Source organism: Macrobrachium rosenbergii, chromosome 41 (genome assembly GCF_040412425.1).
Source record: "Macrobrachium rosenbergii isolate ZJJX-2024 chromosome 41, ASM4041242v1, whole genome shotgun sequence".
NCBI classification, from domain to species: domain Eukaryota; kingdom Metazoa; phylum Arthropoda; class Malacostraca; order Decapoda; family Palaemonidae; genus Macrobrachium; species Macrobrachium rosenbergii.
The window spans coordinates 44,355,573-44,383,092 of record NC_089781.1 but is presented as its reverse complement, the minus strand read 5'-3'; the positions used below and the strand labels follow the sequence as shown (position 1 = coordinate 44,383,092).

At 42.8% G+C, this 27,520-nt stretch overlaps 1 protein-coding gene across 3 annotated transcripts in view; it reads right to left on the bottom strand.

The window, feature by feature from the left end:
- The window catches only part of LOC136826839 (uncharacterized), a 360,920-nt gene that overhangs the window by 71,920 nt on the left and 261,480 nt on the right, over positions 1-27,520 (bottom strand). For all 3 annotated transcript variants that reach the window (XM_067084321.1, XM_067084320.1, XM_067084319.1), the window contains exon 7: positions 24,917-25,092. In XM_067084321.1, the coding sequence (XP_066940422.1) occupies positions 24,917-25,092 (176 nt within the window). The remainder of the gene's footprint in view (positions 1-24,916; positions 25,093-27,520) is intronic.

Sequence of the window (27,520 nt, the reverse complement as noted above, 5' to 3'; positions counted from 1 at the left end):
TAAGTTCCCTAACACTAATTTCAATGTGTCTGCAGGTATTTGACTAGCTGTCTCTAATGACAGTGAAAATGTATTCCTAGGCAAGTTTCAAAATTACAATTGTACATCATCTTTAACATGACATATCATCAGGATGCCGCAGCACCAATCTAAGGAGCAATGATCTAATCACAATGCTGTATTATTACAAATCACAAAAGGTCTTATGCTAGGATATACACAAACATGTTAAAGAATAAGCAACCTGAAGGGTTGGTGAGTGCAACGCCACGCATGAGTGGCTAGGACATCTCCTTCAGCTTGCGAGGCTAGAGGGCAGTTCTAACTCAGTACATCTTATTGATATGGTAGTAGAACCTATGAGAGAGATACCCAAGCAACCTTCCCTGGATTTTGGTGCCTGGTATACACTAATAAATGAGGAACTGTGCCAAGCGTGCCATGAGCTCTCATATATGGGATAATGCTTTTTAACATTACTCTATTAACAAAATTCTTTCTATTACAATTACAAGGTTAATACTACTGGTTTACGTGATCTTGTCTGGGATGTTATGTATGGGTTTACTTACTCAGAGATCACTCAGGCTTCCTTCTCTGGGTAGGTGCCAGGATCACTCTATGATGGAAAGGCACTGTGCCCCAATGGACAAGTGCCAAGGAGAGCTCTCGGCTCTAAAGGCTAATCGGAGCTCTTCCACCCCTTTTCTTCTTCTTCGGATTCCTCCAAGGTCTAGCTACAACAGTCCTAGGAGGTGATGAAGGCACCAACTCTGGGGAAAGGCCAGGAGTGCCATCGGGAGCAAAGTCAGGGGTAACCATAGAGGCTACAGGGAGGCTCCCTACTCTGGCTGCTGTGACAACTGAAGCAGGGGCGGTGACAGCTTCCACATCCCAGCAGGACAGTACCTGGTCAACCAGAGAAGGTGTAGCATTTAGGTCCATCAGAGGTTCATCCTCTGAGGATGAAGGTGATAAGGAAGAAGGGTTATCGGGTGCTGGATGCTCACAATTGGTGATGACCAACTCATTTAAATTGGGTAGATCTCCCAAAGGAGGATCAGTGACAGAGTCTGGCACTGGCACTGACACCAAGTCAGAGCTAGGCACAGGGTTCAATTTTGGTACTTGTTCAATGTCGGTAGTAGACAGAGAGTGGCACTGCTCAGGGTGCTCAAGTGGCACTGGCAGAGATGTTTGGGCAGGTGTGCAAAACCCCTAGGTGAGCTTGAGTTGGGCTGAGACAGAGATTCCTGTCCCAGAAATGTTTCCTGGAATGCTTCCGGTTATCGTGACAGCTTGTTAGGGCATCCCAACCAATTTGTGGAGTGCCCTTTCTTCTTGCATGTCTTACTGGTACTGTCTTGCTAGCTTCCTTTTGCGGTGATGGAGGAAGTTTTTGTTGGCTGTCCTTTCGTGAGGAGGGAGGACTCGGCTTTACTTTGCACTGAGGGTGCCCCTGCCGTCGACCACTTTGGCAGGCGGAAGGTGATTCCGTTGACAGTGGCATGCCTTCCAATGTGGCTGTGCTCTTGTTAGGTGATGCTACAGTCAATGCCTCCCTTGTGGAGGTAGCCAGGCAATGGAGGGGAGTTGGGAGAGGACATCCCCAGAGGAGGTCTCATCCCAACAAAAACTCAATTCCGAGCTTAATTTTACTCACCACGTCAATCCTGTGAGATTGAATACCTGGAGCTCAACTGTGGTAATGGGCTTGGTATGGCCCTCTACCCAAGTCATCGTCCAACGAGTCTTCTCATCTACAGTGGCACTGGCTGGCACACGGGACCGTTCAATCAGACAGATGTCTGTTGCGGTGTCTACTGTAGCCTGCAGCTCAACTGGTGAGCTACAGCCATCAAGGGGTGCCACTGAGACAGTCTGAGTCTCCACCCTCCCAGGGTGAGGATTGTCAGAAGGTCATGCCACGGTGGACATGGCACTGATCAGGTTGACGTGCTTGGTAGAGGCACCATACTTTGGGCAGGCATGATACCCGGCACTGTAGTGACCTAAGGCACCACAGTCCTTGCAGGGGCACCTTAGCTGGGCTTGACTGGCTGTGGTGTCAGTAGGTGATGAAGGTTGCTTGGAAGTGGATGGAGAGGCACCATTTGAGTTCTTGGTTTGCTTATGAGGGTGCTGTTTGCTAGCTTCCCTTTTAAAACAACACTCAGATTCAGAGTGTCCAACTTTATGACAGAAATTGCATACTTGAGGTTTTGAAGGGAGTCCATTCTTAGGGCGGGCTGGCCCTGAGAGATGCCCAGGTGGCACTATGCACCGGTGAGATGTTCTGGAAGACGGTTTATAGGTCTCCCAATCGTCAGCCATATGATAGCCTTCCATGAGTGTTTTTGGTTGCTTGTCATTGAGGTACACAGTGAGGGGTCCAGGAGCACACTGGAAGAAATCTTCCAGCATCATCCTGTTAAACAGGTCCTTGAACTCAATGCACATCATGGAGTCAAGCCAGCACCGACCAGTTTGGGTCCTATGATAGGCCCATTCAGCCCGATTTCTTTTGGGAGAGCCCTAAACCTTTGTCTCCATTTCTCCGGGGCTATCTCATAGGCCTTAGTAATTATCTTCCGAACTTCCTCCATGCTTCCCCTGGTACCACTATCCACCGAGCGGAGGGCGGTCTTTGCTTTACCTTCCATATGCTTGGAGAGAAGTAAAGCCCTCTCCGTCTCCGTGGTACTGTAGTTTGCAAAGAGCACTTCTATCTCCTCCAACCATGCCTCTGACTCGTCTTCAGTCAACTTTGGTATCAGTGAGTTGATACTGGATATAGAAGGATTACACAGAGCAGGTGTGGGGTTAGAGGTTTGTTGGTGGGCTAGAACTTCAGCACTGTCCTGTCAGGCTTTCTCAAGCTCGATCTCCTTTGTTCTTTTCTTTCTACACTTTCTCTTTCTTTCCCTCTTCTCTCTCCTTCCTTTGTTCTTCTCTTTCTGCCCTTTCTCTTTCTGCCTTTGCTTCTTCATATTTCCTCTGTTCTTCTCCTCTCTTCTTCCTCTGGCTTTCTTCTTTTTACAGTTCATACTGTCTTTGTTCCTATCTTTCCTGTCTCTCCCTTCTGAGTGGGGCATCTAGCCTTTCATGTGTCCACTTTTCCTGTTAGACCCACCTCCTTTCCTACATTCATGTTCTGCTGACATGGTTCTGGTAAGTTAGTACATATTAAAATGGCTTTGGGAATTAAAATGATTTTGGAAGTGTCCCTTAACCTTGGTAACACTTTGATGGAATGGCACCTTTCAATAATGTGGCACTGTGGCTGAGTGTGTGTTCAAAGGTCACAATGATGGAGCAGCCCTTGGTTAGCATAACCTTATGGGTGGACGCACTATTGTTGGCACTCTGTGTTTCAATGCACAGGTACGGCTTGTGTATGAACACAGGACTCTTTCTTGGTGGCACTGGGGTGCTGGTGTATTCTGAAGAACAACACTAATTTATGGTACAAACCAATTGTACTAAAGGAAATGGCACTCTGCCCGAAGCAGAGTGCACACAATGAGTAAGAGAAAAAGAAAAAGGTAAGACACTTCAGGTAGGTTACTCAATGACAGTGAACCAGATTAGTGGCGCTGTAAAAGGGGAATCCCTTTGGTTGGGACTCGTGGGCGACTTGTTCCTATATATTAGTGATGCTGCTTCCTTTCATGCATAGCGAGGAAGACTTGGGTGTGCACTCCAATGTGCAATTTATTGCTTACAGTATATGTAAGTCTAAAAAGTACCCACTCATGCAAGACAGTTTCAATAAACTGTTGTTGATTTTAATTTACACCTAAAATTATTCTATGGTGCAGAGGTTTTATATGTTGGTCCATTCTTTTCCTTTTAAGAAATGGCTCAAGTACCCGCTCAATCTCCTAAAGCACTTAATGGGAAAGTGTGTGAAAATTATACAAGTGACTTTGACACGAGTGCGTATACAAATCAACAGTACTACGTGTGGAATGAGCGAAAGAAAAAGCAAGATACGCTGATGACCCCGGGGATATCCCAGGGATTGGATTTACTGTATAACCTTGAGTTTGATTTGGTTCCCTTGGCTTTGTTAAGTAATAGGTTATCTTTCAATAATATCTCACACGATTAACAAACCATGTCTCTTATTAATTTTGGTAAAATAGTGTACAGATAAGGATAACTTAATTTCTCTCTCTCTCTCTCTCTCTCTCTCTCTCTCTCTCTCTGACTGAGAAGCAGATGTAGCATAAAGATGATTTGTTACCTCTAACTAAATTAACTAGACTCTGCCCTCAGAGAGTAAAAGGAAATGTGTTTTCTAGTCCCCATTACCTTAATTAATTTGTAAAAGATGTTTAATTTACTGTGTGAGATTTACATTAGGTATGAGAGTAAAAGAATGGGAATGCGCTCGTTGGCATGTGCAATGTATGACAGTGATGTGGATTCAAGATGGCCACTCATGACATCACACACACAACCAATTGAGGTGACTGACCGCCAAGAGCAAGTGTGAAGAGCCACTGCTATCATCTGCTCGAGTGATGTCACTCAAATGAACACGCGAAAACATGGACTGTTTTGTTACTTTACAATGCAAAAAAAAAGAAAAAACTTATTTTTTCTGATGGAATGATGCATGCATATGCATAGATTTCATTTACTGTCTTAAAGCACCAATACTAAGTTTACTTTACTTATGAAATGGAGAACAAAATTCGAGATAGGAGTGAGCAAGTGAGGCGATTTAACTGATCTACACTTGGTGGCAGTGGTTATTTTTAGAACCAGCCTAGGGTTGCCATCCCTATTCCTATGTCCTCTGGACTTACAAAATTGCCCCCTTTTCCCATGTGAGAGAAGCTGCGAACACTTATTCTCATGTCACATGCACTAAGCTAATCTGGCTAGAAATTCAACTTTCATGCATTACTAACTAGTTTGCAAGGTAGCAACTAAATTCCCTACTTGATAACTTGATGCTCTGACTCACTCAAGGAAGTTTACCAGCAGGAATTTTAGAATCATTCTGCTTGCTACTCGCTTTGAATTTATCTCTTATTCATAAATTTTAGATTTGAACAATCACTTATTTAACACTCTCCCTGCCCAACGTAATCTTAATAGTATAACATTGAGATTTACAACACCTTACCTCGTTACTGTACCTGTCTTGCTTTGGAGATTTTGTTAAAGGAAATCAAATTATTTAATTTCAGTTCCAATTAATTCCAAGTTCATCACAACAAAGGCCTAGTACCTAGCAATGCTATTTCCACTAATTAACCAATGATCATTGGCAAGATCGCCACTTTTATGGTTATCTATGATTAATTACATTAATTAGATAATTACTAGGATAAGCCTTGAATTGCACTCACTGTGGACATCCACAATACCAAATAATATGCGAAATACACAAATTGCATATAAGAATAATGGTAGGTTGCTAATTGAAAGCTTTGATCATTACAAGATACTACTTTATTGCACACAACATAAGCAATTCAATCAAAGGAATACTAATTTAGCTCACAATAAAGAAAGTTAATGGAAGACTTAACAGTACAAAAAAATACTGATTCATTTTACAATAAATATATTACTGCTACATTCTATAGCACAACGGAATCTAGGTCCCAACTAGGGACTCCTTTGCAATTACTGATTTCTGGAAATGTTGCACATTGAATAGCCTGCCACAAAAGGAAAGAGTCTTCCAAGCAATATGGATGGCAGGAATGCAAGGTTGAACAATATAGCATGTGCTAGGCAAATCCAAATTGCAATGTGCACTATTGCAAAGTATCCAGTAGATCCAATAGGTCCTCCTTAACAACTGATGGCAGCTTGTCCCCAGGCCGCTTGTGGCCTCAAAACCAGTGTGGCAACATACCAAGAAAAAGGGATACAGCCCAAGATTTGAGACTTGGTGGATCACAGGTCTGCTCTAAAGGGTGACTGATGCGGGACTAACAAGGAAACTGGCGTCTCTCGCCCGGTTTCTGGATGTTGTTTTGCCCCATATACCTTCAAGCCACAGATGTGGCCAGAATCGAGAAGCAGTTGCCCGAAGGTCCTGAAAACCAATTAAGAACCAGCAAAAAGGAGTACAATATAGGTCTTAGGGTAAGGATATGGAACGACTACTATTATGGCTGTTCCCTAAGGAATCCATTAATTCTCCTACCTGCCTTGACCCTTCTTCTCAAGACTGCATCAAATTACCACCTTGTAAGTGGGTCTGGGGTCCCTACTATGCTCCTAGGCTTGCTGTCCTATCTTTAAGGGAAATTGGTCCCTATGTTAAGAGAACGGAGAGACGAGAGCAGCATATATTTGTGACAATATATATATATATATATATATATATATATATATATATATATATATATATATATATATATACGGAGATATATATATATATATATATATATATATATATATATATATATATATATATATATATATATATATATATATATATATATATATATATATATATATATATATATATATATATATATATATATATATATATATATATATATATGTATATGTATATATATATATATATATATATATATATATATATATATATATATATATATATATATATATATATATATATATATATATATATATATATATATATATATATATATATATATATATATATATATATATATATATATATATATATATATATATATATATATATATATATATATATATATATATATATATATATATATATATATATATATATATATATATATATATATGTGTGTGTGTGTGTGTGTGTGTGTGTGTGTGTGTGTGTGTACTGTATATCTAACATATATATATATATATATATATATATATATATATATATATATATATATATATATATATATATATATATATATATATATATATAATGTTATGCCCCTGTCATCTCTGACAAATGGCATTTACCTGTGGATCAGTTGGCGCATGGTAGCTGGGCAGAGAAGTTCTCTCTCTCTCTCTCTCTTTCTCTCTCTCTTGGACTCAGTTCCTAATTCTAAAATGCATGGTAACCAAACCCCAGTTACAAAAATAGATATTTACTAAGCAAACCCAACAACTCGTCTATGTAAATGAAAATAAACATATTGCTTGTGGAAACCCCCAAAAGCAAAATCTCCCAGTCACCAAAAGAACATAATATGAGCTGGGTACGTGGAGATTCTATACCTGTAGAGGATTTTCGGAAGTTGTTGTATTTCTTCCAGTTTTTCGATGAGGTCCCGGATGCTGCAATGAGTAGTTATGACAGTCGGGTAGAGCCTATGTTTGATGAGGCACTGATTTTTGCCCAGATTCGAAAGCACATGTCGAAATGTCCAACGGTAGATAGCACATCTTTCAATGGCACGCCAAAAGCCATGACGGTAGGCCAGAGGGTCCTACTGCAGAGAGAATCTAATTTTACTGCCAGTTGTTTTTGCGGTAAAGTAGAGAGTGATGGAAGATTAAATTTTGCTTCTAGTAGTTTTTGTGCCAAAGTGGAAAGTGATAGGAATTCAATGGATCAAACTCCAGTTTCACTGTTTTAATTGCGATAGTCCGGGGTATACGAAGAAGTTTTGCTGGGTTAAATACTGTGGGAGGTGTCGGAGCTCAGGGCATTTTTGGCTGTTTTGCCCTTCACTCAAAAAGAGTAATGTTAGGCCAGAAACTCAGAATTTTGGTGGTAGCTATAAGGAAGCTCCTCAGGAGGGAGATCAAATGAAATCTAGAAATAGACAGGACTTTTGGAGAGCCAAGCAGCCAAGGGGAAAAGGGTAAACTGTTCGTGTCATGTAGGGCTTTTGGAGATATACGAGAACCGAAACCTGTGGTGAAGAAACCATAACTGGGTCTAGTATTTTGATTTTTGTAGATACGGGTGCATCATTCAATTTGGTGGATTATGATTTTTATCAATCAATGTTTTTCCAGTATCAGTTGAGGTGTTCAGAGGGGAAAGTGTGCGATGTTTAGGTTCATCAACTGGATGCTGTAGGAAAGGTGGATATTTGTTTTTTGCTGGGGAATCAGTTAATAAAGGAACCAGTTCTAGTGGTGAGAGGTGTTAATTTGTGTAATAAGGTTTTTTTAGGGCATACAGCGTGTAAGATATTCAGCATTTCTATATACCCTAGTAAAGGATGTATAACTGTTAGTGAAATGCAGGTTTTATTCCATATGTAGGAGCTGAGAAAATGCAGGGGAGTATGGCTGACAAGGGAGAAAGGATGAAATAAATGGAGACAATTAGGAAGTTCTAGGAGAGGACCAATCACAGGGAGAAGCTGAGCTTAATGATGAGGAGAAGAGGATATATAAAGCCATTTTGTTGAAGGATATAATTTTAGAACCAAGTATTGTTGCTATGGTGAAAGTGAATGTGAGAGATATAAAGTTGAATAAACAGGTGTGTGTGGTGGAAGGTAGTGAGAATCTTAAAAGTGTGGTGAGTAGGCCTACAGTTTCAGTAGATAAGGTTTCAAATAATGGAGTTACATGGGTTGAATTGTTAAACTGCAATAAATCAGTTAGGAGATATCAGTGGAATACTTACATTGTACGTTTGGAGGAATGGAGTGATGATACTGAATCAGTGACCTTGTTAGGGGAGCACAATAGGTTTTCAGAGGCTGAAATGGAGGTTAGAAGGGAGATTTATAGAAATCAATTAGGTGAAGCAGCCTATACAGAATATACAGGGGGGTTAGGTGAGGTGTTAGCTGAATATGCAGATGTTATTGTTTTAAAGAGAGATAAGTTGGGGCTAACAGATGTGTTAGGGCATCAGGTGCAGTTGGAGGAAGGGACCCATTTTTGTCCCATCATACAGAATCCCTATCAAGATTAGGGAGCAGGTGGAGCAAGAGGTTAACAAGTGGGAGGAGAAAGGTATGATTAGGCCTAGTTCATCACCATTTAATTTCCCATTGTTGGCGGTACCTAAGAAGGATGGTTCAATCTGTGTATGTGTAGATTTTAGGAAATTGAATGAGAAGACCATTCCTGATAGGTATCTGGTGGCATGTCCGCCAGATTTATTTGCGGAGATTGGAGGTAAGAATATTTACTCATCAATCAATCTCATGCAAGGGTTTTTGCAAGTCCCACATAGTGAGGGGAGTAGAAAGCTAACGGCATTCTCAATTCCGAAGGGACATTATGAATTTACATGAATGCCTTTTGGTTTGTAAAGGTAGTCCTATGGCATTTATGAGACTAGTGAATACTGTCTTGCATGGGATGTTTGAGAAACAGGTTTTTGTTTATATGGACGACATTTTGATTGCTACAGATTCCATAGAGGAGCACTTAGAAGTGCTTAGGGAAATCCTTAGGAGGCTTAGAATGGCAGGTCTAAAGGTTAAATTATCCAAGTGTGATTTCTTGAAGAGACAGATTGTATATTCAAGAATGTCATTTCAAAAGAAGGTGTTCGAGTGAATGACAAGAAAGTCGGAGCCATCACGGATTTTCCTACACCTAAGACGAAGAAACAGACCTGCTTGTTCATGGGAAAGGCAGGATTTTCCCATCGGTTTGTGAAAGGGTTTTCTATGTTGTTGGCACCTTTGACTGATGTACTGAGGAATGATGTACAATTTTCATGGGGTGAGGCTCAGCAGGTAGCCTTTCAGAAAGTCAAGGAGGCTGTGATGTGTCCCCTGTTTTAAAATTCTCGGAGTTTTCGCTTCCTGTCACATTAGTGACAGATGTCAGTCAAGAGGGGTTAGGTGCTTGTTTAATGCATAAATTTGAGGGTAAATTACATCCTACTGCATTTTTCAGAAGAAAGTTCAAGACATGAGGGAGCAATGAAAAGTTAATGGCAACAGTGGACAAAGAAGAGTTTGTGGTAGTGTCTAGTTTGATTCATTTCAAGATGTTACTAATGGGGAACAAAGTGGAAGTTCCTACAGATCATAAGCCATTGTTGGATATTTTTAATAAGCCTAATCTTTCTCCTAAGAGGGCTATTTGGTGTTTGACAATTAGGGATTTTGATGCTAAGCTTAGGGACATTGAAGGCAAACATAATGAGGTGGCAGATGCTCTTAGTAGGCATTTTGTGGACACAGAGGGTGACCATATGTATACTGTAACTGGTGAGTGTGTACATAGAGCACACACACACATATACACTATTTGCCAAAAAGGTTGTCACAAGCATTTTTAGATGAGCAATTTGGAAAAGAATGGTCTGTTCACAAAATTGGTGATAGTCTTGTAAAGTCCCCACTAAATGGGTTTTCTGTGAAGAACCTCCCATTTTCTGCGGTGCCTTTTGCCTGACCCTACAGTAGGTCAGGGTAATCAGCCCTATTTTTACTATGTAATTATACATTCATTACCTATCCATTTTTGCCCTGCATATTGTGTATGTGTCAGAGTATCTTTGTGTTTAATTTACTACTTTTATTTGTCACGTTGTCTGTATGTACCTGTCTTGTTTTGCATAGTAAATAATTGACCTCATGTCACTTGTATGTCTTTGTACGTCTTTGTACTGACGTCCGCATGCCATTTTATAAGCAGGTCCACTTTCTCAATAAACTAGCAGTACTCATCTATCTACTCTTTCTTTCGCACCCTCTCACAGTGGTGACCACCAGAGTGGTTTCCGGAGCCATTAACGGACCCAAATGGCGACTCAGTCTTGGCCCCATGAACCAACCCACGCCCTTAACAGACTAACTACGGTGCACTAACAGAGTGTTCGGGCGTTACCAACCCTCATCGGCAAATCACCAGCGTCATTAGCGGACCCACATGGCACGCTCCCAAGCAAGTATTGACGCGAGTGTTAACTCACACTCCAAGTGAGAGCACAGAAATGAGCATGGACACGGACATTCCCTCCCACACACAAATAACCGCAAACTTCTCGGAGACAGAAATCTCCCTCGCGCAACCTCCTCTCGCGCCCTCCCCCACACCAAAACCCGCGCGCTCCTCCACGCCAGTACCCGCTCCTCGTGTGATGCCCCTCCCAAAGGATCAACAAAGGGCCGCCCTCACCATAAAGCTGCTGCCGTTCACCCATCACAACCCAACATCATGGCTCTACAGGGTCGAGGGGCAGTTCAGGGTGGCAGGCCTGACCGACGAGGTGCTGCAGGCAGACATGGTGATCAATGCCCTACTGGAGGAGATATACAGGAAGGTCACCCCATAGGTGACATCGTCTTCGAGCCCTGCCACTTACCACTTACTAGCACCTGAAGGCCTCTCTCATCGAGACCTGCTCCCTGCCAGTCTCTGAGAGAGCCGCCTGCGCCCTCGACCTCACCATCAACCCCCCGGCAGGACACAAACCTCCTGGAGATGTAGCACGCCCTCCAGGACCTCCTCCTCCTCCCCGAGATGGACAGCAATGGCAGGCACAAGGGGATCAGCCTGTTGAGGGAGATCTCCTGCGGCAGCTCCTCCTGGAGGTTTGGGGTCAGATTAAGGAGCCCTACACCCTGCCAGTCGAGGATCTTATCAGAACGGCGCAGCAGCTAACTGACTCCACAAGGGCGGCAAAGCGGGCATTCACGCCCGCACACCCCTTCAACTGCCTCCAGCCAGAGGAACCCAACGCGGAGGAGATCAATGCCGCCGCCAGGAGGTGGCCACCCTATCACCAGAATAAAGAAAGGCCAGGGCTTTGCTACTACCACCGGAAGTTTGGCAAGGACGCTCAAAATTGCGAAGCCCCCTGCCTTTTCGCCCATCCAAAAAACAGGGGAGGTGGGGGCCACCCTCACAGGCCGCCATGGCAGCAGAAGCACCCAAGAGCCCCGCACCAGTAGGGTTCTACGTCCGCAACACCGTCTCTGGCAGGATGATGCTGAATGACACGGGAGAAATGCGGTCAGTGTTCCCACCTTCCAGAGAGAACCGCAAATGCCAGCTAGACCCGGCTGAATCCCTGGCAGCCGCCAACGGGTCCCCCATCCTCTCCTACGGCACCAAGATCCTGTCGGTCCATCCTGGGCCGGAGATACAAGTGGAACTTCATCGTCGCGGACGTGAGGACCCCACCCCTGGGTGCAGACTTCCTGGCCCACTTCAGACTGGCAGTCGACATTGGCCGCAAACACCTGCTGGACACCGAGTCCTGCCAGTCCCTGCCCCTGGCGCCGGGCCCCAGCACACCCACAGTATGTTTCGTCGCTACCCACCAGTACGCCTACCTCCTGAAGGAATTCCCTGAGGGGTTCAGGCCCGAACTTCGTCAGGTGCCTGGAGCCCCCACCAAGCACGGAATTTACCACCACATCAAAACGAGGGACCCCTGACACACACAAAGTTCCAGAGGCTTCCCCCTTAGCGCCTTCAGGAGGCCAAGAATGCTTTCGCTGAAATGGAGCATATGGGCATATGCAGAAAGGCCTCCAGCCCATAGGTTTCTCCCCTTCACATGGTGCAGAAACCGGACGGCTCCTGTAGGCCCTGTGACGACTGCAGGCGGCTCAACCTCGCTACAGTACCAGATCACTACCCCCTCCCAAACATGCAAGACCTCACGGCCTCTTTCCACTGGGGCAAAATATTTTCAAAATTAGATCTGTTAAAGTCCTATTTTCAGGTACCAGTAGCTCCAGAAGTCATTCCAACAACCACCATCATCACGGCCTTCGGGTCCTATGTCTTCACCTTCTCCACCTTCGGCCTGAGGAATGCAGGGGCGACTTTCCAGAGACTGATGGACAGCACCCTGGGGGACCTGAACTTCTGCGTCTGCTACGTCGATGACATCCTAATTTTTTCCAGGTCCCACAAAGAACACCTGCGACACATCTGGAAGGTCCTGCAGTGCCTGCAGGAGAATGGCCTCGTCGTCAGGTTCAACAAGTGCACCTTTGGCATCGAAAGAGTCGACTTTCTTGGCCAAGAGATATCCCCGGGAGGCGTCCACCCATTTGCATCAAAGGTTGAGGCCATCGTCTGATTCCCCAACCCTACCTCCGTCAAGGGCGTACAAGAATTCCTTGGGATGGTCAACTATTACAGGAGGTTCATCCCTGGGGTCACGCACACCATGGCCCCCCTTACGGAGATCCTGAAGGGCCATCTGAAGTCCTTAGTGTGGGGCCCCAACCAGTAGCGGGCCTTCTCCCTGACGAAGGTCGCCCTTACCAAGGTAACAGCCTTGGCCCACCAGGACCCCAACACCCCCCTCCAGCTAACAACAGATGCCAGCAACGTTGCCTGTGGGGCCGTCCTGGAGCAGGTCGTCAACAGAGCCCCTCAGTCCATTGCCTTCTTCAGCAGGAAGCTCAGCCCCACCGAGTCCCGCTACAGCATCTTCGACAGGGAACTCTTCGCGGTGTACCAGGCAGTATGCCACTTCAAGTTCCTCCTGGAGGGTATGCCCTTCACAATTTGGACAGACCAACACCCGCTGGTCCACGCCTTCACAAAAGTTCACCTGCACCATCAAATACCTCCCCGGCAGGAAGAACCCTGTAGCGGACGCCCTTTCGAGAGTCGAAATTAATGCGGTGCAGCTCAGGATCGACTACAAGGACCTTGCCCAGGAACAGACCACCAACCCAGAGATTCCAGCTTACCACACCGCCATCACGTCGCTGAAGTGGGAGGACATGACCCTCTCCCCTGGGGGGCCAACACTGCTGAGCGACGTGACACTGGCCATCCCCGCCCACTGGTGCCCGCCTCCCACCGTCGCCTGGTCTTCGACATCATCCATGGACTGTCCCACCCCTCCATCAGGACGACGGCCAAGCTGCTGGCAGAGAAGTTCATCTGGCACGGCATATGGAAGGACGCAACAGCCTGGGCGAGGCAGTGCATTCAGTGCCAGGCCAGCAAAATAGGACATCACACCGAGTCGGGGTGGGCGACTTTCCTCAGCCGGGAAGATGGGTCCTCTTTCCCCATCAGGAGGAGCCAGATACCTTCTGACAGTCGTCGACTGCTCCACCAGGTGGTTCGAAACGACGCCCATGGAAGAAGCCACCGCCAGTGCGTGCGCCGAGGCCCACCTCTCTAGCTGGATCAGCCAGTTTGGTGTCCCAGACCACAAAACTACGGACAGGGGCCCAGCTTTTCTGTCTGAGCTGTGGACCGCCCTGGCATGCCTGCTGGGGACCACTCACCACAGCACCACCACCTGCAACCCAACAGCCAATGGATTGCTGGAAAGGTTCCACAGGTCTCTGAAGGCGTCCCTCATGGTTCGTTGCACTGCCGACAACTGGAAGTACCAGCTGCCCTGGGTCCTCCTCAGGTTGAGGACCGACCTCAGAGCCAACGGCGACCCGTCCGCAGCTGAAAAAGTCTACGGGGAGTCCCTCGTTGTCCTGGGTGAACTCATCACGCAGGACTGGGACAACCTAAGAACACAGAGGCTCCGCGACAGGGTCGGAAAGTTCGCCCCCTGCCAGCAGACGTATACCGACAGGACGTCCCCCTTCATGCCTCCCAGTCTGTCCTCCACCACCCATGTCTTCATCAGGAATGACGCCATCTGCCCGCCCTTAACCAGGCCCTACTGGGGGCCTTTCCTCGTGCTGAAAAGGAACAAAAAAGGCATTCCGGGTGGCCATCCACAGGAAGGTCGACTGGGTGTCAGTAGACTACATCAAACCCGCAATCATGGAGGAGGATGTTGGTGGCACTCCCCAGTGGCCCCCGCAGGAGACATCGCCCCCTCTGCCCACCCCGCCCACAAGAAAGTTGCGTGGGCGCCCCCGGAAGGCCCCAGGCCCAGGCAGAGGAACAACCAACCACTCTTATACGCAATGCACCGAAGTCAGCGCACCCCCCAGCTGGTGTCAAGGAGCCGCAGCCCTCTCTGCCACCCCAGCAGATGCCTGCCTTGATCAGACGTTACCTACGTCTTGGTGGGGGGAGTATTGTAAAGTCCCCGCTAAACAGGTTTTCTGTGAAGAACCTCCCATTTTCTATGATGCCTTTTCGCCTGACCCTAGGTTAGGATAATCAGCCCTATTTTTACTATGTACTTGTACATTCATTACCTATCCATTTTTGCCCTTGTATATTGTGTATGTGTCAGAGTATCTTTGTGCTTAATTTACCATTTTTATTTGTCACGTTATCTGTATGTACCTGTCTTGTTTTGCATAGTGAATAATTGACCTCGGGTCACTTGTATGTCTTTGTATGTCTTTGTACTGACGTCCGCGTGCTGCTTTATAAGCGTTCTGCTTTCTCAATAAACTAGCAATACTCGTCTACCTGCTCTTTCTTTCGCAACCTCTCACAGTCTTGTGCTACAGAAAAACTTCCCATGGATAAATGTATATTTCATGAATTAGGAAACGAAATTACACTTTAAATTCAATATAAAGGACACATTAGTCGCAAACAAACCAATATACACTAAAATTAGCAGGAAAAAAGTATTGTTCACTTCCTTTCATATTTCACATCTGAACCTTTTTCTCAGACATATTGGCAAGTCAAACACATGAACATAAATCACAATAACCTTTATTCACATATCTACAGAGTCAATAGAAGGTATGACCTCTGCAAGCAGCAATAACGCCCACCAGGCAGCATGGCATGCTGTCCACCAGCTGTACAAGGTTCTCATCAGGTATCCTATCCCATTCTTCCAAGAAAGCCTGACCTAATTCTCTAAGGGTGGATGGCTGGTTGTCCCTTTGTCTAATTGAACGGCCCAGTAAATCCCATAAATGTTCTATGGGGTTGAGATCTGGGCTCAGTGCAGGCTGCCTCAGGATGTTCACATCCTGTCCCTCAAGGTAAGTACCAGGCCAGTACCAGAATAGTGAATGGCAGATTGCTTGCAATGGGTTACAGAGCCCATAGATGTGCTCTGAGGCCAAAGCTCACCCCCAGACATAAAAGAGACCATCTGGCTTGGGCCCATCAACACCCGAATCTGACTATACAACACTGGGACTATGTGGTTTTTGGAGATGAATCCAGATTTTTGCCATTTCTGATAGATGCTAGGAGGTGTGTACGCAGACAGGCTGGAGAACTTCTCAGGGATGAGTGGGTACAAGCTCAAGTTGCTGCAAGTAGTGGATCTGTCCATGTGTGGGGTGCCATTTGTGCAGCTGGCAAGAGTCAGCTTGTCATTCTGGATTGAAACATGACCGGTGACGTGTACAGACAGTTGCTGGATCGAAACCTTCTTCCATAGGCTCGTGGTTTGTTTGCCAATAATTTCCTGTACCAAGACAACAATTTCCCTGTCCATCAAGCACGTGTGGTGACTACTTACCTTGATGGACAGGATGTGAACATCCTGAGGCATCTTGCACTGAGCCCAGATCTCAAACCCAAAGATCAATAATGGGATCAATTGGGCGGTGCAATTAGACAAAGGGACAACCATCCATCCACCCTTAGAGAATTAGGTCAGGCTCTCTTGGAAGAATGGGACAGGATACCAGATGAGAACCTTGTACAGCTGGTGGACAGCATACCACACTACCTGGTGGCCATTATTGCTGCTTGCGAAGATCATACCCGCTACTGACTCTGTAGATATGTAAATAAAGGTTATTGTAACTTATGTTCATACCGCTACTGACTCTGTAGATATGTAAATAAAGGTTATTGTAATTTATGTTCATGTGTTTGACTTCCTAATATGTCTGAGGAAAAAGGTTCAGATGTGAAATTTGAAAGGAAGTGAACATTATTTTTTTCCTGCTAATTTTAGTGTATATTGGTTTGTTTGCGACTAATGTGTCCTTTATATTGAATTTTAAAGTGTAATTTCGTTTCCTAATTCGTAAAACATACCTTTAGCCATGGGAAGTTTTTCTGTAACACACACACACACACACACACACACACACACACATATATATATATATATATATATATATATATATATATATATATATATATATATATATATATATAAATGTGTGTGTATGTATATATATATATATATATATATATATATATATATATATATATATATATATATATATATATGAAGAGAAAGAGAGAGACTGGGGCATGTTTCATGTCCCCAGTTCAGCGGAATTTATTTTTTCATTTCCAGTCAAGACGAGCTGTTCTAAGGATGAAGAACCCTGACACACACCTTTCTCTCTCGAGTCACCATCGCCCTGAAGTTAAACACGACGTTACTAAGTGTTGTGGATAAATTTCATAGTTTTCCTTTTACTTCGAGTTTTAATTACATTATATGAATTATAAAGCCAATGACAGTGGCACTAACAAACTACATATCACATGTGTGCAAGAGATGCAGTGGGATTAAACATTTTAATATGAAATAGGCTGCAGGTGCTTTATCAAAACTTGTTGGTTTTATATCAGTAATATTAGTTTTTGATTTATGATCTAAGTAACAGTGAGACAATTGAAAGTGTTCAGTATAACCTTAACGAAACTGACGTCTGTTATCGTGAAAAAAAATTGGATCTTTTTTTTTTCCCCGACAGTCCTTCACAACGTTCAGGATAAGCGAGGGGAAGTAGCAATCAGGTGGCCGAGACTGTGTTTTCCCTTTTTTGTGAAAATAGCGAAGGAAAATTCTTGACATCGAGATTGCTTACATAGACAGTACCGCGAATACTAATAAAACTCTCCTTTTGATAAATAAAGATTGATTTTGAACAAAATAACCAATGTAAAGAATTTGAATAGCAATACGAGGTAACGAGAGACTATGTAAGGGTGCGCTCCGCTGTCTTTCCCAGGGGCACCACGAGAAGCAAACCACAGGTAAAAGTCTCATATACATCTCGCTTTCCTCAGCCAAGAGCCGAGATCGTATAGTGTGCTTATGTAATCCCTTTGTATTTTCGCCATCCGTGGTTTGGCATAGTCAAAATTCCTCTAAAGTATTGTTTGATCATTCAGAAGTAAGTTTAATGTGTGATTATAGCTTTTCAGGTCGATGTTGTGAGTTTTTCTGGGGTTAAATGAAATTTTCCTTTGTTCAATTTGTGCATTTTGTTAGACCTCGTGGTCCGTTAGTTCAGTAGTTGTTAAATTTAAAATTTTAATTTTTTAATAAAACTGTAAAGAAACCCAACCGAATCTTGCTAGACCTACTGTTTGATTTTTGCTCTGTTGCCCTTCAGGGCAGACTATCCTAACTCCAACGCCATCTTTGTGACTAAGAACTAGTGCGTCAGAGGCTAAAATTTCCGACATTTGGTCCTTCAAAACCTGATAGTCTGAACCAGCGAGTGTCAGGAACATCTAGCTAGTGATGATTTTTCATGCAGTGTTGAAACGACTTGGCTGAGGAAACGGCGAAAGTGACATGGGATAGACTAAGGGCATAATAGAGAGGTTGTGACAGATCACAACGATCATTGCTATTTGTAACGTGGAACTTTGATGTAACTTGAAGGACATGGCTGTCTCAGTAGCAAGTAACTTGCAGATTAGTCCATTAATTGCTCTACTGACTGATGTAGTGGCTGAGGCTCATTGTGAATTATTGGAGACACACGCTGTGGCAGTGTACCAAAACCTAGTTGATCGCATTAGAACCGATGAACAATTGTTAAGAACCTCTATTTAACTAATACGATAAAGTTTGAATCAAGCTTTGAAACACCAATTTGTTAAGTGCTCGATGAAGCAGAGTAATTGCCCTTCTCCTTACTAGAATTGAATTCCTTGCTAATGTATCGCAGCAACATACTCAACTGCCAAGGTTGAAAGACATTCCCTTGCAAGTATTTGGCAGTGAAATTAGCAACTTGCCAATATCTTTGTATCAGAGTTTAATCATGTATATTTTAAGAATTTCTGTCTCGAACTGACCGTTTTGTTAGAGCAAATTAAACGTTTCAGTACAGTCGGTTTAGGTTAGGGAATGATTATGAGTCTAAACAATCAGAAGCTCTCTCAAGGCAGTGTATACCTTAAGATAGTAGATTACTTGCTCAAGTGTGATTATAATTCAGATGAATTCTTTGAGACCCTTGATTTCCTTATCAGAAGTTTGGAAGAAAATGCCCTGCAAAGGGGAGACAGCGAGTCTGTAAGACTAAAGACAGCTACATTCCACATGCCTCATGCTAGAATGTGTCCCTTCTGCCAGAGGAAGCATTAAGACAACGAGGGCGTAAAACACGTCGCTGTCAAAGATCAAGAGCAACATCTAATGCACATCCAGAGATGCTTTAACCATTTAGGTAAAGGCCATCATAGCACTCAGTGCAAAGCAAACAGAGCTGCAAACTGTGTAAGGGCAGGCATCATAATTTGATCTGTAATAACAGTGCTATTTCCAGGACTTGGTCAGAGGCACTTGACAGGCATTACAGTAGAGTGAATGTTCCAAGTCAGTCATCTAGTCATGTCATGTCTAGACCAGTAAAGAGTCAGAGTAGAAGTAAAAGTTCAGTAAATTCTAACACAAACAGAGTAAGTGAGAATAGAAAGTGATGAAAAACCATGTAAACAAGAAATCAGTCAATACGTCGCCTCACTCAGACTCGCCACCAACGTTGTTACCAACCACGTCGGCTATTTTGTCCACCCAGAGCTGGCAGGTTCCCAACAAAGCGCTTCTGGACATGGGGAGCCAACGTAGTTGCCAAGAAGTTGCAGTTACCAGTAATTAAAAGAATCTCACTTAATATTGCACCATTTGGGGCTACTGTCATTACTGGGGAATATGACTTAGTGTCACGTAAGATTCAGATGGGAGACAGAGTCATAAGAGTAAACTTGACAGTGCTTGACAACATGAACACCCCCATCTACTGCATGGGTTTAGTTAAAATCAAACGACACTTGCAAAACCATGGGTATAAAATAGCTGACAAGGAAATTCAAAATGATATAGTGAAGGATGTAAACGTGTTAATTGGTGCTGATTATTTCAGCCATTTTGTGATCAGTATGGACAAGTGCGATGGAGTTAATCTCTTTGTGACTTATCAAGGGGTATCCCCATAGGGGAGGGTCCCCCAGTGGGCCCTTAAAGGAGTTGTTACGTCTGTTGTAAGAGCCTTGCACATTTGTCGAATACCAGAACCAGCACACAATGTCGATGAATGGTGGTGACTCGACACAATTGGTATCAGTCCCAAAAATCAGTTCTCTATATCAGATAATGTAGCAATGCAAAAGGTAAAAGACAGTGTGGTATGAACTGATCAAGGTTATCAAGTAAGCCTCCCCTTCACGACAACCAACGTCCAAGCATTAACTACCATAATGCCATAGTCCAGTTGAATTCTCTAGAATTGAAGTTTGAGAAAGATCCTTCAGACTTACCTCAATGCTGGATTCAAAGAAGAAGGCCCAACCCAAGAATAGAGGGCTACTACATGCCCCATTTCAGCGTTTTAAAAGAAAGTTCTATCAGCCCCCTCAGGATTGTGTTTAATGCCTCCTCAAAGTTAAAGGGGGAAAGCTCCTTAAAAGACTGTTTATATTCGGACCCTAATTTAGTCGAGTTATTATACGATTTGTTGTTGAGATTTAGGGTAAATTCCTATGTCTTGATCTCCGACATATCTAAAGCCTTCCACCACGTCCTCCTTGATTGACAGGATACCAAGTATGCTCCTCAATTCCTGTGGTACAAGGTGCCATTACGCACAGCTACCTTTGCTTTCAGGGTCGTGGTATTTGGGATCACCACAAGTCCCTGTCTCCTCCAACAGGCCCTTCAGACCCACTTTTGGGGAGCTGGGAGGGAAGAATTAGTAAGTCATTTTACGTTGACAACTACACTGCCATTTTTGCTACTGAGGAAGAAATGTGGGATAATTATGTGACATTTAAACAACTTTTGGATGAAGCTAACATGCCACTGAGCAGCTGAGCCTTCTGTGTTAGGAATGTTATGGTATAGAAATAGTGATCAAGTGAGCATGAAACCTTTCAAGGGGATAAAGGAGTATTTGACAACTGGGTCCCATGGAACATAGGATCCTTTCTTTGATTGTCTCTAATTTTGGAGTTGACAAGTCCAATATGTGTTCGAGGAAAATTGTTCTTACAGAAACTGTGGGAAGAAGGAATAGGATGAAATGATGTTCTGGACACAGAAAACCAGAAAGAGGCTATGAAAAACTTAGAAGAATTTGTCAATACGCAAGTTAAAGTTTAAGAGAGGAATTTTGTTGGGAAAGTTAGAAATTCATGTCTTTACTGATGCCTCAAGTAAGGTGTATGGGGCTGCAGCTTATGTCAGGGGAAGTAAGGGAGAAACTAACCTGCTGACTAGTAAAATGAGAGCAACCCCTAGGAAACAGCTAAGATTAACTATACCTAAATTGGAACTATTAGCCTTGTTGTTAGGAATTAGGTTAGCTAGAAATTTGAAAGGTTTATTAAAAGTCAATACAGTTATAATTTGGACCGATGGTAAAGTCGCTATAGCTTGGATAAATAGCAAAAAGGAGAATAGAAATACATTTATAGCCAACAGGGTAGGAGATGCCAACTCTATTATACAGGTGTGTGGGACAATGCTGAAGAATGTGCCAACCAAACACAATCCAACTGACGTCTTGTTGCGAGGAACTAGTTTAACAGAGCTGACAGCCAGCCAGTTGTGGAACCAAGGACCCCAGTTTCGTCATTGTGAAGGTCCTGCCAATGCATCACGGTATCTTGACAAAGTGATGAGAAGCCAGGCTAACCCAAGTCATAGCTGCCCTCTGTGAGCTACATGAAGAAATTGCCACGGCTGAACCCATTGAACTCTGGCCTATGATGGAGAGTATTGTTGAATTTAGTGTTTTTTGGATGTGACGAAATATGTGTTGAAATTCATGAAAAATAAAGCAAGTCCATTTTTGAAACTTGCTTGTTTGGAGCAACGGCATTATTTGCCTTCAGTTTGTAGTTATTTAGAGAATGGATTGAAAGTAGCCAGTAATATCACTAATTTCATTAACCAGTTAGGATCGGTTTTAACTGATGGTGTAATATACTCTAGAAATAGAATAAAGAATTCTCAAGGAAATGGGGATCATTTAATATTACTGCCCACAAAGTGAAATTTAGCGCAGTCATACCTGAGACAACTACACACCCTAAACATGCACTGTGGTGTGAATTTGCTAATGGCTATTTTTCGCCAGGAATGTTGGTGTCTGGGGCTAAGATGTTTGGCGAAGAAAGTAGTAGGTGGTTGCATAGCTTGTGTCATTATCCAGCCATCAACCCCTCTGCACCATCCACCTTTTTTCATTCGCTGCCGCCCTAAATAAAATTCAAGCCATTGCAAAACGAACACAGATGTCGCGTCCATTTGCCCATATCAGCACTGACCACACCAGTCCCCTTCAGGTGGGAGGGGGAATAGGCTACATCTTGCTAGCCACCTGTATGAGCAGCTATGCCATCTATTTAGATTATTGTTCAACACTGGACACTGCCACATTTATTTTGATGTTAAGGAAGTTTGCTGCAACACATGGGACGCCCTGTAACATCTACAATGATAATCACCAGACCTTCCGCGCCACCAGTACATTCCTACAGGACATCTATGACGGAAATGACACTCAACAGTTCCTGCACAAAAATAGGATTCAGTGGACCTTTCAGACTCTTGGTAAGTGGACTCGGTTGAGGACCTTTCTTCAAACGCATCCTAGGTTATAATACAAATCTTCAACGAAGAACAGGTCCGAACAATAATCAAAGAGGCAGAAGCAGTAGTGAACAACAGGCCTCTTATGCATGCGGAAAATAGCCGCCAGAATGAAACTCTTACTCCCTCTCATTTAATCCAAGGATCCATGATCCATTTATGCCTCCTGTTGTGCCACATGAAGATATGTATCACACCTTGTTGACAAAGCAGAAGCGGCATCAGTATTTCCACCTCACCGACACCCTGCAAATCTTTTGATATCGGTGGTGGCAGACTGAGTACTTGAGCTCATTGCAACAGAGACATGAGTTCTGACAGGGAGCTAAAACAACACTAGCCGAAGGCGATGTGGTGTTGGTTAGACTCGACCAAAGAAAATGAAGTTACTGGCCGCTGGGTAGAATTGTAGCAACCTACCCCATGACTATGGTGTCATACAGTTGGTCAAAGTGCTCTACAAGGGAGAAGAAAGTCTGCGAGCTATTCCACATTATTCTACTATAGATGAATGTGTATGACAACAACGAGGATGAAGAAAGTGACAGAAAGAGAGCTGATGAATGAATCGGTGAAGTGAGTGGGAATGAGGACATTGAACAGAGTGTGGGAAGTGAGCAATGAGAAAGTGTTGGTTCTCGAGAGAAAGATGAACTCAGACAGGGTGAGACAGAACAATATACTGATCGTGCTGAACAGTCAGACTCTATAGAAGTGAGCAAGCAAGACTGAAAAGAAGGGCAGCGATAGCCCAAAGACTTAGAATGCATGAATGGGTTAGGAATAATGAAGTGTAATGTAAACCAAAAGATAGGACTTTGTGGAACGTGAGACGATTTTGGAGAGCATTTGAAGAGTTAGGAAGTGAATAGAAATGAACGTTGTCAGTATCATAGCCCTCGTGCTGCCAACACTAGCGGCACACAGGTATATTTGTATTATATGTTCGTGTTATGTGCAATGTTATGAACCCCTTTGTACAACATGAATTAGGTGTCAGTAAGTTTTCTGAGAGTGATTACCGCAGTTGAGTGCAGGCCACGACGGACCTCAGATAACTTGAGCTTCACCTGCCAAAACTTTCTATTGCTGTCCCATTCGGCCAGAATTTCTGGTGTGGAGAATGTCGTGAAAAAAAATTGGATCCGTTTTTTTCCCCAACAGTCCTTCACAATGTTCAGGATAAGCGAGGCGAAGTAGCAATCAGGTAGCCGAGGATGTTTCCCCTATTTGTGAAAATACCGAAGAAAAATTCTTGACATCAAGATTGTTTACATAGACAGTATCATGAACACTAATAAAACTCTCCTTTTGATAAATAAAGATTGCTTTTGAACAAAATAACCAATGTAAAGAATTTGAATAGCAATAAGAGGTAACTAGAGACTATGTAAGGGTGCGCTCCACTGTCTTTCCGGGGGCACCACGAGAAGCAAACCACAAGTAAAATACTTGAATACATCTCGCTTTCCCCAGTCAAGAGCCGACATTGTCTATGGAGAGATCGTATAGTGTGCTTATGTAATCCCTTTGTATTTTCGCCATCCATGGTTTGGCATAGTCAAAATTCCTCTGAAGTATTGTTTGATCATTCAGAAGTAAGTTTAATGTGTGATTATAGCTTTTCAGGTCGACGCCGAGAGTTTTTCCTTTGTTCAATTTGTACATTTTGTTTAGACTTCGTGGTCCATTAGTTCAGTAGTTGTTAATTTTAAAATGTTTAATTTTGTAATAAAACTGTTAAGGAACTCAACCGAATCTTGCTAGACCTACTGTTTGATGTTTGCTGGTTTTGCCCTTCAGGGCAAACTATCCTAAGTCCAATGCCATCTTTGTGACTAAGAACTAGTACGTCGGAGGCTAAAATTTCTATGTGACTATAAAGATTGAGATCATACTGTTCAGTGACTTCCGTAGTGAAATTGTTTAGTTTTGCTGACACTTGATTAAATAATTCTATAATTCTACGACAGATAATGAACTAAGTTGCATGTACAAAATTAAGTTAAAATAACCATTCATCATACATGATGTGAAAACCAGTAATCGTAGACATATCGTATATTATCTCTGCATATTTCAAAGTGATAAAGTAACTAACTGTCAAAAACGACATATGATATTAACAGGGATATCATGAATCAAGTTTCAGTGTTCTCATGGGCAGGAAAGTCAAAATCACATTGATAAAAGAGAGCACAAATTCATCCGGCTGGCTATGTAATTGTCAGTTATGAAAACTGAGGATGATCTTCTGATTTAACAGCAGATCTAACCTGACAAAATTCTCTTGACCAAAAGAACATTTTCACAAAATCTTATATTTACCAAACGCCAGTTGCAGTGCGTACTGGAAGTGCATCTCGCGTCAATGATCCGATAATCAATCCGGTAGAGAAGACCTGCAGGAAATCCTATCAAGGATGAAGGAATTCTCCAGCTGATGGTCAAAGCTCTGTTGGCCGTCACTGTCAGTTTCAATTCTTCTGCTGAATCTGGCAACACTGAAATTAAAGTTTGCAGCTTTAGCAATCTCAAGCACATATTCATTCTAGTGTCGTATTCATATTTGTTTTTCAAATTCAAAATTAAGCAAAGAAAACGAAGGATCTCTCGAAGATGAGGAAAAAAGTGATATGTCCTGACAAACTGCAGCAACGGTGCTATCTGCTGTTCACATCTAAGACTTCGCAAGACCTGAAGTTCATCTCTCATTAAACTGGCAATGTCTTGATATTCACAAATTTCACGTGAAAAAAAAATTATCACAAAATCATCAGTATTAGCGTGAGAGAGTTTTCTATAAAAGTTTACTCGACGTAGACGAAAGGTAGGCAGGCACATGCGTATATACCACTAACTAACTTCTAAGCGTGAGAAACAGGAGCTTTTCGCCAAAAGACTGATGATCAGTAACAGCGCGTGCTGTGCTTGTAATGCTGGGCATCGCAGATTCATCGTCAAATCTTTTTAAAGAGGGGAAATTTATTTCTCTCATTTAATTGAGTTACAAAACTATTCACATATATCACTTGTGTGAGATAGATTTCTCAGATAGGTTATTTAATGTGAAGAAGAGTTAGCCACTAAGTGGGAGAGAATATTTTTAGTTTTTTTGTAATAGAAAATATTGTGATGCTTTGTCTGTCCGTCCACACTTTTTCTGCCCGCCCTCAGATCTTGAAAACTACTGAAGCTCGAAGGCTGCAAATTGTTATGTTGATCATCCACACCTTCAATCATCAAACATACCAGATTGCATACTTCTGGCACCACTGTAGGTACCAACAACACAGGCCACCACCGGACCGTGGCTGAGTTCCATGGGCCGCGTCTAAGAGTTTCAAGGGCCGTGCTGAGGCCACCACCAAACCGTGGCTGAAAGTTTCATACAGCATTATACGCTGTACAGAAAATTCGATTGCGCCACTGACACTGACACTGACTTCTAAGCGAGAAAGGGAGGGAAACAAAATAGAAAATCTTTTTCCCGTACAACAGTTGGGAATTTGTGCCTCAGGGTATCTTACAAATTCACACTCCGCTCTAGAGTTGAAGCTGAATCCTCTCATTTTATTTTCACTGATAGTGACATTCACATATATCAAGAGAGAAAGTCACTTGCAACGTCATCTGCTCTGAGATACTTTCCTTAGAAGCTCACTTAATTAAGCGAACGACAAGTAGCAGACTTCTAAGCGGGAGCAAACTGGTTTCCCCCTGCTGCGTTGTCAACAGCGCCATGTCATCATAACTTTATCCATAAGATGCAAGTTAAAATCCTGCTTGGGATTTACAGATTACCTCTCTTATTTTATTGTAAGTACTTCGCCGTTCATATGTATTACATTAAAAGGTTATTTACTGATGTGCGAGAGAGCAATCTGTAAAAGTTTACACTAAACAAACAACGGGTTCTCACATTAGTGACACCGACTTCAAAGCTAAGTACTGTCGTAATATAGCGCGTTTGTAACAAATCAGAACATCAGAGTACTTTATACACAACTTCAAATTCTCGTCAAGAACTGAACTTTAATTTCCTTAACTAAAGTGATTTCATCTTTATGGACGAGTTTTCTCTCTAAACAGGAGAAACATTTTTTATTCTCTCTCATGGTGACTTTTCATAGTCGAAATTCAGGCATCTCAGATACGAACTCAAAATCTGCTCGAGAGTTCAAAATCAATTCATGCATTTAACCACGAGTTATTTTAACATTCATATACTTCGGGGAAAAAAACTGAATTTACAATGTTTTCAGTGTTGACATGAGAAAGTTTTGTATAGAAATGTACTGGAGGTGAGCAAATACTAGGCGCATACGTCGCACAGGCTTCGAAGCAGGAGATAAATAGTACTGCTCTGTACCATGGCTAGTAATGTTCCGTGCTTGTAACTCTGAGCATATTATGCGAACTCTTTATTACATTCATTTTGTTCTTTGATTTTCGACATCATGTCTTTAACATTGTCTACAACCAGGTGAAATTGAGTATCTTGTGCTAATATTATTACTATATATTTAAAATTTCATCAAAAGCAAAGATGCCTTAATGGTGTATGTTCCAGAACACTACCTTGTAATATTATTGTGAAAGAACTCTTTGTGCAGATGTGTCACTACAGATGCGTATTTCAAAAGTTCTTTGAGTCAAATGCCTCCGAAGTCATTCAAGGGCATCGTCTTTACTCTGCTTATCAGAAGACCGCCATCAGAAGCTCTTTTACTACAGTTCCAATCAGTGCTTTCTTTCACATTTCCTTTGGGCTGGATTTTTACTTCTCTGAAATTTCTTGTTTCTCTTTTAAATAGAACCAGATGACTCTTAATAATGTAGATACTGAAAATGGCAACAAAAACTAGCAATATTACTCTTTGCCTTTTTATTTACTTTTACTCAATTTTTCTTCTTTTCCTGAAATCACGA